The 12,888-nt window shown below is 43.8% G+C and overlaps 1 protein-coding gene across 1 annotated transcript in view; it reads left to right on the top strand.

The window, feature by feature from the left end:
* The first annotated feature begins 1,116 nt into the window (after nt 1–1,116).
* The window catches only part of LOC131591996 (ras association domain-containing protein 3-like), a 52,952-nt gene continuing 41,180 nt past the window's right edge, over nt 1,117–12,888 (top strand). Inside the window, exon 1 of the mRNA XM_058863183.1 lies at nt 1,117–1,421. Coding sequence (XP_058719166.1) covers nt 1,293–1,421 — 129 coding nt within the window. The 5' untranslated portion in view covers nt 1,117–1,292. The remainder of the gene's footprint in view (nt 1,422–12,888) is intronic.

The following is a 12,888-nucleotide window of genomic DNA, read 5'->3' as shown; positions in this document are numbered from 1 at the left end:
AACAAACCAGGTCCCCGCTCCGGGTTGGAATAGCCACACACAGCAGATGAGGAGTGTATGAGCAAAAGGGGGATCAGGAAGAGGGAAAGGAGATGTTAGTTAATGGTGTCCCAGGTTACATCTCTATCTGAGTACTGAGACCACGGGAACTGATGTGTAAATGCGCAACTTCAAATATGTTTAATCTGAGGCTGTGCTGTTGCTGGAAAGTATCGCCTTTCTGATCCCCATGTCTCGGGGATTTGCTCCGGGAGCAAGCGGCTGATGTGATTCATTTCCCCCTGTGGAACCATCGCTGTGGCACAGGGGACAGCAGGAACACCGGCTAAGGGAGTGCAGGAAAGGCAAATCTGCTTTTACGGGCAGCTGCATAGCTTTAGGAAGCCGTACCTTAAACCCAGTATCCTGTCGGTGACAGTGACCAGCCTTAGATAAATTGAGGGAAGACATGAGACTCTGAGGTAGGTAATTACGGGGTGATCTGGCCTTCAGGCATTGTCTGTCATTTCCTCCAGTAGCGATGACTCTGATGTTTCCCCTGTGTCTTATCGGGACTTTTGCGCTTTAAATATGTTTTCCAGTTGCATATCTGGATATTCTTGCTATCTGCACACATATCTAATCCCTGGTGAGTCTTCACAAGCCTCCCTCCTCGCTACATCCTGGGGCGATGAATTCCATTGACTTAATATTCCGTGTGCTGGTGATGGTGCGCGGAGCGGGCACCGCCGGGGCCGCGGAACTGGAGCCTGTGACTGCTCAGCGCGGTCGCGAAGCCGGAATTCATGGATTGCTGGAAGAGCTGTAAGGGAAAAGCTCTCCCCATTAGTTTACCGTCGGTCATTTTTTTAATGACTATTCTTACAGTGCATGGAAGAGTGAAACTGGGTAATTATTAGGGAAAAAGTCTGGGAACTTCTTGCTTCAGCAAGGCCCCCCTCAGCCGCCTCGTTGCCGCTAACGAGCGTGGAGGCGCGGGGGCGCCGGCACGAGACTGGCAGACGGTCAGGACTCGGCCGGTCCCGGGCCGGGCGCGTTCGGAGCCGGGAGGAGCCTCCCCCACCCCTCACCTGCTGGCCGGGCGGGGGCGGCGCTGCCCGGGAACTCGCGCGGCAGGAAGGGAGCGGAGCGAGGGCGGGAGCGGGGCCGCCAGAGCCGCGGCTCCTCCTCCTCCTGCGCCCCGGACCCCGCGGGCTGGGCGAGGAGCGGCAGCGGCGGGGCCCCATGCGGCGGCCGGGACGGCGCTCTCCGCCGCCCGGCCCCAGCACCACCAGCAGCCCCCGCCGCCGCCGATGACCTGGACCAGCAGCATGAGCAGCGGGTACAGCAGCCTGGAGGAGGAAGAGTCCGAGGAGTTCTTCTTCACAGCGCGCACCTCCTTCTTCAGGAGGCCGCCGGGCAAGAGCCGCGCCGCCCCACAAGTAAGTGCCGGGCGCCGGGCAGGAGGGGCGGCTGAGCCGCGCCGGGCAGCTGCCGCCGGGCCGGGCCGGGCCGGGCCCGCTCCGTCCGGCTCGGGCTCCACGTGTCCGCCGCCCCCTCCCCCACGGGGAAGGACCCGCGGAGCCGCCCGGGCGCCGGGACGGAGCGGGGAGGAGGCAGCCGGGAAGGGCTTCCCTCGGCAGGCTTCCAGCGGGGCTCCCCTGCGGCCGGGGGTCACTGGAGCCGGCCCCTCTCGGCAGCCGGGTTGAGGGACCGCCAGTACCCGGCGGGCAGGGATGTGACCAGAAATGGCTTGTTTGTGCGGTGAGTGACCGCGCTGTCGGCCCCGCTGCCGCCTCTGCGGGGCACGGCGGGGTCTGCCTTCTCGCTCTTTCGGAGCTCATTCCGAGGTGAATGACAGCCTCTTCAGCTGGTTTGTTGGCAGGGAAAGGCCCTCTGAAGTGCTTAAGTGGCTTGGTTTAAGTATTCAGGCTCAGGCAAGTGGGGCTTTGAGGTGAAGAACTGATTAAGTACAAAGTAAAAACTCCGAACCACCCCCTTGTGTGGGCAGCGTTGAAATTCAGTGGAAGACCTGTCCGATCCAGAGCAGTCATTAAACCATATAGGGTAAAAGTCACACTTTTTTAGCTAAGCAGTCCATCTCCCCTCATTTCTCTCTACCCAAAGCATAGGATCTCATTGTAGCGATGGCTGGTGTCTTTGGAAACATTAGGCTAGCGAGCCTGTTTTGTTTGTGCTGCTTCATCTGCTCCCAGCAGCATCAATGCCTTCTTTCCGCTCAGTGTCTGTTTCTTCCTACAAACTGCAGTTTTCCCCACTGGATTTCAGTGTAGAACTAGTTGAAAACCTGCTTTTGAAAGCCTGGGTATGTCAGCTGCCCTCTGGTCCACCTGTGGCACTTGTCAAAAAAACATCATTTGTTGCCCACAGTCATTCCTGTAGGCTGTGTTCTGCTGCAGAAAGCCAATCTTGGTTTCTGTTTCTCCGAGGTTATGTTCCATTTGTGATTTGCTTAAAACTGAAACCCTCTAGCTGCCCCTCAGGAAACTCCTGCTCCCATTTGAGGAAGTGTAAGAGCTCTATTGAGCTTTAATTTCCTTTGCAAAGTCTGGCAGGGAGCCTGGGCACACCCTCTTCCTACACCTGAGCTTGGGCACTTGGAGCAAATAGGTTGAGACCAGCTGTGTATCAGGTCACGGCTGCTTCTCCAGGGTACTTCTACGCCTGTCCTCAGCATTTGTTTTTGTCTCATCCGTTTTGAGTTTCAGCCTCCCACTAACCTCAGGCGTTCTCTGGAAGCTGCTGAGTGCTGTGGAGTGTCCTTGAACTTCATCTGGTAACCTATTTGGCCAGCACTGGCTGCCACCTGGCCCTTAGAGAGGAGGATCTTGGTGTGACAGTAGTGTGTGAATAGATACCTCACTGCTGTCTGCCTCTGTGTAGCTACTGTATTATGACATGTCAGAGGGCCCATGTCTTAAATCAGATCCTGAAAACATACACATCTTTCTAATCCTATTGTATAAGTTGTGTTGCTAAATATTAGCTGTATAAGTAGTAAATTGTGAAGGTGTGTAAATTGTTATGTATGGTATTAACATTTCCAAGCAAGAGGGACTGGAACAAGAACAAAAAAAAAAACAACTCGTAACTAAAATTTTATATTCTGCTGTAGTAATGCTTTCCAAAAGAATACTGCAGTGAGGTGTTGCAGGGTACATATTTAAGTATGAATTTACTAGGCTGGAACACATTCATCTGTATTGCTGACTCTGCAGCATCAGAAATACTCAGCTAGTGTTTCTAGTCATAAAGTTACTACCAGTTGCTCTCAACTGATGATTTATAGAGAAAAGCAAAAAAACCTCCAAACAATGCTGAATGTAGATTTCAACAGTCATGTGGCCAGTAAGAGTGAGTTTCTCCTTCCAGCAATAACAGTCATAATAAGCCTCTTTGTAGGGATGAGGATGTTACTTTTGGTTTGTATTTGAGGTTTAGTTAAAAAATGCATACTATGTCCCCTTGAGCAAAGAGGGGAGCTGATAGTTATTGTTTCTGTGTCTTTCCCAACTACGCAAATATTAAGTTCTGCAGTGTGGGTTTCTCTTCTTGCAGAAGACTTTTAAGTGCTGGCAGTTATGTTTATCCTTCTGTCTTACCTCCCTTTTCCCTCTTTCTTGCAGGGCAGAAATGGTTTAGAGCATTTGGTTTGCAGCTGTGCCTGCAGAAGAACTCAGTAGTGGTGTTTAGCCTTGTTTTGTATGGATTTCCAAAGAAAAGAAAGGAAAAGGAAATGGAAATTCACTAGCTTAAGTAGTGAATTTTTGTCTTCATTTAATTGGCCAAGGATGGGCTTAAATACATCAAATTCTGCAAGTGAGACAGGATTAATGAATTGACTGCGGTTCTGGTGTAAAAATGTTGTGATAGTACCTTTGGTCTTTGCTTAGGATGCCTAGTCTCTAGAGTGGTTAAAGATTTAGACAACTCTTCCTCTCTCTATACTACTTCTAAAAGAAAATTGCAGCATAAAATCATTGCAGCATATATTAAGTGGTATGGTGTTTTAAGGTTCAGCAGTAGCCCCAAAGTAATTTCTTAAACAACAAATACTTTAGTCAGGTGTGGGCAGTGTGAATAGAAATTCAGGTTGCTTTCTGCTGTCTTCTTGCTCCTGAAAGTTTAGCTTTATTTAAGGTTTCTTATCTGTGTCTCTTGTAAAATTTGAGCGTCAGAGACTAGATGAAGCCCAGTTTCATGTTTGCAATGAGTCATTTAATGGATGAAAAAGGCAGAACTGTAAATATTTTTATCCTGCCAGTCTGACTACTCATGTGAGGTAAAGTTATCCATGTACATAGGCTTTTGCAAGATCAGACTGCTTCTGTATGATCAAGCCTTTGGAAATTGTCCATTCCCTGTAGAGAAAATACCAAAATAAGAGTTTTGGCAAACTTTTGAAAACTGACCTGTTTCTCTCCCTATTTCCTTCCACCCATCCCCATCCTTCAGGAAAATTGAAAACAGTCATGCTGCTGCTGCAAGCCCCACCATATGCTGGAGGGATGCACATCTTCCTGTCTATGTTTTCTGCACTTTCCTTCCACATGCCTGTTCCCTGAATTATCCCACTTTGAGTAGGGTCAGTGTACATCCTTGCAATACTTTTCCTTTTTCTTGAAAGTGGCCTTTCAAGCATTGTAGGCAGTTAGTTCCAAGCCATGGTGAGCTCATGTCTTCTATCAGGATGACTGCAAAAACCTGAGGACATCCCTATACTTGGTTCTGCCTGCTCAGTGTTTGAGGGCCCCTTCCTCTGTAACTGTAAAGGTTTGAAACATGAGAAGAGGCCTTAAGTCAAGCTCTCGCTCTGCCCTTACGTGTGAGGCATCTGTGAGACAGGACATCACTGCGCTTTGGGAAACCTTGCTTTGGAAGCTGGCAGTGCTATGAAGGTCATGGATCCCAGCTAGAAGAGGGCCAGTCTTGCAGGTTCTGTTCAGCATCTGAATTGTGAATAGTTTGCACACAAAAAGTGAGCGTTCCCGTTGATGTCTCATGCAAAATGGTTTGGATATAGGAAGTTTGACACTCGGATGCTGCTCTGTTCTTTGGAAAAAAACCCCAAAATGCTGCTGTGTGCTCTGTTTTTATACCATTTCATACAGGGCTCTGTAAAAGTGTTTGCAAGTTGGCAATTTCCAGAAATGCCAAGTTCCTTCTGCACCTAAGAATGTCCTCATTGCCTCACTGTCAACACTGGTCCTTCCCTGTCTGAGGTCTGATTTCTCCCTCTCTCTTCCCCTTACTGGTCTTGGTTTTCATGGCTTCCAGACCGGCTGTGTTCCTTCCCCTGCACCCTCACCCAGTGCCCCCTGCCATGATGTTAGCTTTGTGCCTGTCTTTTCTGCATGTCAGTGCAGTTTGCAACTGTGGTAATAGTGGTGGGAAAGGAAATTAATAAAAAAACTGGAAACGGCAAGCACATATATAAGAGCAGAGGAGGTGTAAAGGGGAAAGGCAAAAGGCAGAGGGTGACAGTCTCATCCCTAACTAGTCCTGGCAAGGTAATTGGCAATCTCTCATTTCACTGTTGGAGAAGGAGGTTTGAAGGGAAGGGTACAGCAATTTTTTTAACAGATGAGCTGGTGAAAATGGGAAGAAGCAGGACAAACTTCTGGGTACAGACACCTTTTTTTAGGTTTCTTCTACATGAATTTGCACAGTAGGTCAAGGCATGTAATTGAGAGGAAGAGAGACCATAAAAAAAAGCATTTGATTAGGGAAGAAAAGTTTCTAGTAGTAAAATGCAATTTGTAGCTGCTCAAGCCTGGTTAGGATGCTTTTGTGTTACCAGTGTCCGTTATTAATGTTTCACGTTCTTTGGCCATTACTCTTCCTGGGTTTCCTTTTAGTAACATTCCCTAGGGAAAATGGCTCTCCTGACTACCAGAAAAAATGAGGTTGCTAATTATAGGCTTGTTTTGGAGCCAAAAAGTTTAGGTTTGTGTTTGACATGTAGTCGTGAAACTTTTTTTAAAAAAGGCAACTAAAAATATCCAGTAAGGTTTTGTTCTTTTTTTTTTTTTTCCATCCATTTGGCAGTCAGTGGATATTATGGGATAAACACTGTCACAACTGAAATACTTGAAAGTTAAGAGCTGAAGGAATGAGTAGGGTAGAGATTGTGTCTATTTTAAGCCCACATCACTGTGACAGTAAACTAGTGGTCCTTATTTTGTGTTTTTGTCTCACTCTTCTCTTGGAGCACTTGATGTGGCATGTGTTTGTCAGTAACTTGGAGGGGCTTGATGGCCATTCTGTGGTGAATTCTAAGTCTCCTGCTGGTGTCTGACAGCCTCTGGAGATGAGATGAGATTTGATTTATGCTCTGTGCAGAGGATGCTGATTGCCATATGCTGGTTTATCATTATGGTTCTTGGAATCATCGATTTAAATTTTGAGGACTTAAATAGATGAAATGGTAACTACTGGTGCACACAAAAATTTAAGAAACAGTTTTAGGAGAGATGGATTAACATGCTGTCCTAATCAGTGTCATGAGTGCAGTACCAGTGGCAGGTAGTATTCAGACAAGACGAGTAAATTAATCTTTCCACTGTTTTCTTTAGTCTATTGTATTAATACTATATTAAGTGCATCTCAGGCAGTTACTTCTCTATCAACTTTGGGAGTACAAGCAATGTGTTATTACCTTTGTTACTGACATTTATTTAAATATCACCAGAGAAACACTGATTATTTATTTTTCCTTTTGTTGGAGGAGAAAGGCTTCAATTCACTTATCAGAGTCGTGGGATACAGTAGCTAGGCTTCATATTAGTTAGACCAGGAGCACTTAGTGTGGGTATTTCGTGAATTAAATGGTGTAATTGAGTTGGGATGATTGTGAAGGTTGAAGTGCAAAGCAGAAGGGCAGAGCTGTGGAGTTTTGCTGAAGTCAGAAAGTATTGGGCACCTGTAGCTTTATGGTCCAAAATATTTAGACTTAGTCCTCTTTAGACATATGTGAATAGGCATGCAGACACAAGGAGTTTTGTTTTAACTGAAAAGTCTGATGAATCCAGGAAAGTACTCTGCAGAGCGTCAGAGCTCAAGGTCATCTGAATACACTAAAGAGATTTAAAAAACCCGATAAAAAGTTACTTAAAGAGAAAATTTGATACCTCCTTTTCATGATCTGTTATTTCAGCTGTAGATCAGCATGTAAGAATAATATCAGAATGACCATTTTGGAAGAGGAGCTTGCTGATTAACATTTAGCTACTGCAAGAGCAAAATTATGAAGGAAAACTAAAGTAGAAACTGATGCTACTGTTTGTCTCTTCTGTAAGAAGTCAGTGGCACCAGTACTGAATTAACAGTTGCAAACAATGCTGACTCATGGGTTGGTCACAAAGGGTCAAAGTGAATGGGGTAACATCACAGGCTGGCAGCTGGTCTCCCATGGAGTTCAGCAGGGCTCCATTCTTGGCCCAGAGCTTGTCCACGTCTTCATTAGTGACTTGGACACAGGACTGGAGGGAATACAAAATAAATTTGCTGATGACGCTAAATTGAGAGGAGCTGTTGAGTCCCTCAAAGGCAGAGAGTCACTGATAAATTAGAGAGATGGGCAATCACCAATCGTATGAAGTTGAACAAGGGCAAGTGACAGGTTCTGTACCTGGGATGGGGAACTCTGGGTGTATGGACAGGGGAATGAGAGGCTGGAGAGCAGAAAGGGACCTGGTGTCCTGGTCAAGGGAAAGTTGAATATGAGTCAGCAGTGCCGTGGCAGCCAGGAGGGCCAGGCATGTCCTGGTGCTCATCAGGAACAGCATCACCAGCCAGCAAGGGGTGGGGGGGGTTGGATTGTCCTGCTCTGCACTGGGGCAGCCTCCTCTTGAGTGCCATATGCAGTCTGGGGCAGTGTAAGGAACATATTGCCCAAAACTGTAAAGAATGGGCATAGGATATAGCTTAATAAAGGGGGGCAGTGAAGGTGTTGAAGGGTCTTGAGGGGGAAGCTGTACGAGGAGTGCCTGAGGTGACTTGGTCTGTTCAACCTGGAGAACAGGAGATTGAGGGGGAGAGCTCATTGCTTCCTCGTGAGGGGAAATGGAGGGGCAGGTACTGATCTCTTCACTCTTGTAACCAGTGACAGAACTCAAGGGTATGGCCTGAAAGTGTGTCGGGGGAGGCTCAGGCTATGTATCAGTAAAAGGTTCTTCACCCAGAGAGTGTTCAGGCCCAGGAACAGGATCCCCAGGGAAGTGGTCACAGCACCAGCTGACAGAGCTCAAAAAACATTTGGACAATGCTCTTAGGCACATGGTATGATTCTTGGGATGTCCTGTGTAGGGTGAAGAGTTGAACTTTGGTGATCCTTGTGGGTCCTTTTCAACTCAGGATATTCTATGATTCTAAATAAACGGATTAACAGAGAATTTTTGATTAAGTGCTCAGTATGTAATGACTGTGGCACTATGCTAGTGAGTCAAGACAAGCAATGTAAGCTTCATGAAGAGAGACATGCAAGTGACCGGTCTCTTGTTCAGCTCTCCTCATGGATAGGCAGATAAGGCCAATGTGTGGGCAGCACATTGGGCCAGGCTATCCAGTGTATCCTGCACTTCATTCTTTGGTAGAAATTGTAGGGCTGTTATGGGTGCATGCTATAAAAAATAATTATATGTTAGCTATAAATACATATATATACACAAAATATTTAGATTTATATATATAAATCTGACACACGCACATATGGATTTGTGCCTTTTGAGACTAACATTCAGGAAAGATCTTAAAATCAGCAGCCCTACAGATGTTAGAGGTGTGCCCTGATAGAACTGAAGCTAGCCCAGCATGCTGTCATCCCCCATTTCAGTGCAGTGCTTACCTGATTATTTCATTTTCAGGCTTTTGTATGGGTTCAGGTGCCTGTATCAAAGCCTGCACATTTCTATAGACAGGTATGAATTGACTTGGGGTGAGTAATTGCTGCTTTCCTTTTGGCGTCCTTGCTGTTCTGTGAGGTTGATGAAATACTGCAGACAATTTTGAAGAGAGTGATTCCTATGCAGACATATATTTGGCTATGCTAAGTAGCCACATGTGATTTATGTAGCAATTAAGAATGCTTTTTAGTTACTCATCTGTGTGTGTGCTGGAGAAGAATTTGTGTTCCTGTATGCAGAGGAATCTATGCTGTGCTGAAAATAATAGTAAAAGCAGGAGTGATTCATCTGCCTCTGAGGATGCATCAAATGTTGATGGTAGGCATGCCAGGAGTACTTGGTGTGCTGGTTGGCAGCTTCTCTGGTCTTGCTCTTTACCCACTAAGTAATTGTGGAAAATGCTGTTTGCAAGTGTGTTTCTTTTATAAATTATATAAAATAATATACTAGGGGAGAATTACAAAGGCAGTTGTCTCTAATCTTTTATAGATATCCCCGTTGTCCATAATTAGGACTGCTTGTATTGTGATCTGTCTCCTCACTGATCGAAGGTGTGCTCAAGTGCATGGATGCACAGTCTAACCATGCTACACTCTTCCTCACAGTGCACAGTTCTTGTATCTTGTGTTTGCAGTACACAATCAATACAGTCACTCTAAAGCCTGATTGGTAATAATAAAAACTGACTATCAAGTTGTTCTCTGACTGAACATGACAGTTTCCCAAATATTTAAGTGCTTAATTCTCTTTCTGCTGGAGCAGGAATCCCACAATTTGACTTGTCCCCCTTGAAGTAAAGTTTGTAATAGAACAAATTTTTTAATACTTCACAAGTAGTTTAACACCTTTATTGATGATTAATAACCTCTGTTGTAGAGGACTTCCTTTCAGTGACTTCTTATGTACAGTTATGCCTAGGTCACACTAGCCTGTAAACTTGAAAGAGTTTAGTTCAAATGTTTCATTTAGAGAATTATTTTTCTAGTGGGCTCTTCTCTTCTGAAGAATTGGGCTCCTCAAGATCAAAGCCTGCTTGTCTTGCTGTTCTGTCCAGCGTCAGTTTGATTTAGTGTGTTCACTTAGGTACATAAGCTGAGATTGTGGAAGTATTTTTGTTCAGAGCTGCTCGCTTACTTGTAAAATATTTAAATAGTTCATATGAGAAGCATCTAGTAAAGCCATATAAACTCCAGCAACTGCACTAGGGATTTCAGCATGACCCATTGTGATTGTGTGTACAGAAACTAGCATATTCTTTGGCACTGCCTGAAAGATTAAGAATTTGGTGGTTGTGTATTGCATAATGGGAGAATTGGTCTGCATTGTTTCTCGTGTTTTAAATGAGTAAGGGTCAGTATTATGGAGATTAGCATAACAGTACAAATTTTCAAAACAGATGTAATTTGAGCTACTGTATTACAATTTTTTATTATATTATTGATGTGTGGAAAGTTTATGTAGTATAGGTATAGACAGGTGTCTTATGTTACCCTTTATGATAAAACATGTGAAAAAAAACCCCCCCAACTTTGGTGTCTTTGATTAGCTTGCAAGTGGTAGAAAAGTTGATGTGTGACAAGTGACCTAGGCTGTGCCTAAAGTGCACATCAGGTACATGCTGTAGCCAGCTGCAGGAACTGATCCCTCAGCTTTCCAGACTGGTGAATTAAAGAATGGTCTGCCCCTTTTTTTGTTACCATGCATGTGTGTTTAACTTTGAAAAAAAGTCCAGAGAGAGGGTTTCTGCAGAAGCATTTCTGGATCTGTCAGGCTAGACTGTTGAACCTAAGTGTTAAAGACTAAGGAATGGAAATATGAGCAGGAGGAAAGTTCTTTTTAATCCTGTCACGCATACAGACTCCCCATTTCTATCACCAGGAGTACTTTGATCCAAAGATTAGACCCATGTGATGGCTGTGATATAGCCAGGGGTAAATGCTGCAATAAAGAGGTGCTCCTGAAAGCTGCTAAAATAAATTCTTAACTCTCCATGTGGCATGGACTTGGCAGCTGAAAGCTAAAAATAGGTATAACTTTTATATTTGATAGTGAAGGAGGAGGAGAAGGAAGGAATCTTTGTGTACAAGACTTGCTCCATCTCTTGAAGGGTACTATGAGCACTTATCAACTGTTGAGAGCAAACTGGAATAAATTATGCTGCATATGTGTGAGGCATGGTAAAAATAATTTCAGATGGGGAGTTGATCTGTGACTGTTGTCTTTTAAGAGCTCTGATGGAAAGAAGGAAGAGAAAGTATTCTATCTGTCCTGCTGAAAGTGCAGGCTGAAAAATTGCCTGTTCATATTTCTGCATATTTCTGTAGGATCAATGTCTTATGTCCTGTGGAAAAATATACAGCTTAACCAAAAGCTCATGCTTGAGGCAGTTGCTCCATTAGGTACCCACATACAAGTGCTGGCAGTGTAAGAACAGCAGAGTCTGGGCAACATCAGTTGTGCAGGCAACCTGATGCAAGCAGTAACCAGACTCCCGTGTGATCTGTACAAGAGAAATCTGCTTTATTAAGGGGAATTTGATCTTTCATTAAAGAAATCTTCTGGTCATGATACTAACAGCTTTCATGGAGCCTAATTTAGCACAGTGTTACTTTTCTACTGCACTGTCTACATAAATTTGTAACTCTAGTCTGGTTTTCTGTATTAAGAAGTTTATCCGGATCTTTGGTGATTTGATGTAAAATTTAATATCAGGGAGAGTTTGCAGTTTTTGCATGAGTTAGGTCAGCTTAAGATGAAATTGGAATATTTAACTTGATATTCGGGGGCACTTCATTAGTTGAATTAAGGGAATGCCTTTTTCCCCTTCCAAGAATATGGGCTATGGGGTGATGGCTAATGTCAGGCATCTTAATAAATTCTTTCTGCAAATAATTTAGCTGCTTTTAGTGAGCCCAGTAAGGGCTCAGGATCTAAGTAAATGGATTCACAGTAGCTAGTAAAGATAATCTTATGGAGTAGGGCTATTGTAGAGTTCAAAGACTGGAATATCTTTTGTTGTGTTTGGTAATATAATTTAGTTGTTTCCTTGGAGAAGTGACTCTTAAAATACTGAATTACTTTAGTTATCTTTTAATTTACTGTAGTGTTAAGAGACTACTGCATATGCATATGAGTGTCAGAGGAGAGAGCAAAGCTTCTGGACATCAATCAGATAAACCTGTGAATCAGATCATCACATTATTTTAAATTCCATTTTTCTATTCTCATTGCATATAAAGATGAATTAACATATGTGATTAGTTGCCTTTTAAATTTTTTCTTTGGGCTCTGTGAATATGTCAAAAATTGTTCCTGAACAATTTCCTACACCCCCCTTATTTTTTTTCTTCAAGGTTCAAGCCAAGCAAGAGCTTGTTTTATTCTTTGCGTGCTAATTACTTTCCCTTCTTAAGTCTGAGTCTGACTCATACTGCTGTTGCTTATAACAATTATAACAAGAATTGCTGATAAATGTAAATACTTTCTCTAAACATTCTCTATATCAACTGCACAGCATTGCTTTGGGATCTGATTTGGACTTCATGGGAACAAGTTTGTTTTCATAGAAATTGAAAAATGGTATTAGTGTTCAGCTGACCATGTGATCTACTACTCTGAACTTTTGTTGGTCCCTTGCTTGCCTAGGAGGTTTTTTTACTGATTTAAAAATAGTATAATGCTAGCAAAATAAAATTCAGCTTAACTAAAACAACCATGTTTTAATTAAAGTGTGTTGAAGAAAATATCTTCAATAAGACTTTGAATTCTGTGCTGTAAATTACAACTTTTTTTCTTGAGTGAATATTCAGTAGACTGTGTTGTCAGAGAGTATAATTGGGAGAACGTTCTCATTGCTAATTCAAACCTGTGAGCAGCAGGACTTCATGAAGTAGATTTAACTGTGGGCTTCTGGCTTTTTTGTTGCCCTGGTCAGAATTCTTGATCTGTAAAATGAAGCAGACAGTTCCTGTGCTTAGTGTGGTGA

This window comes from Poecile atricapillus, chromosome W, assembly GCF_030490865.1.
Source record: "Poecile atricapillus isolate bPoeAtr1 chromosome W, bPoeAtr1.hap1, whole genome shotgun sequence".
Classification (NCBI taxonomy): Eukaryota; Metazoa; Chordata; class Aves; order Passeriformes; family Paridae; genus Poecile; species Poecile atricapillus.
Note: the sequence above shows the minus strand (reverse complement) of the source record. Positions and strands in the feature narration are given on the sequence as shown.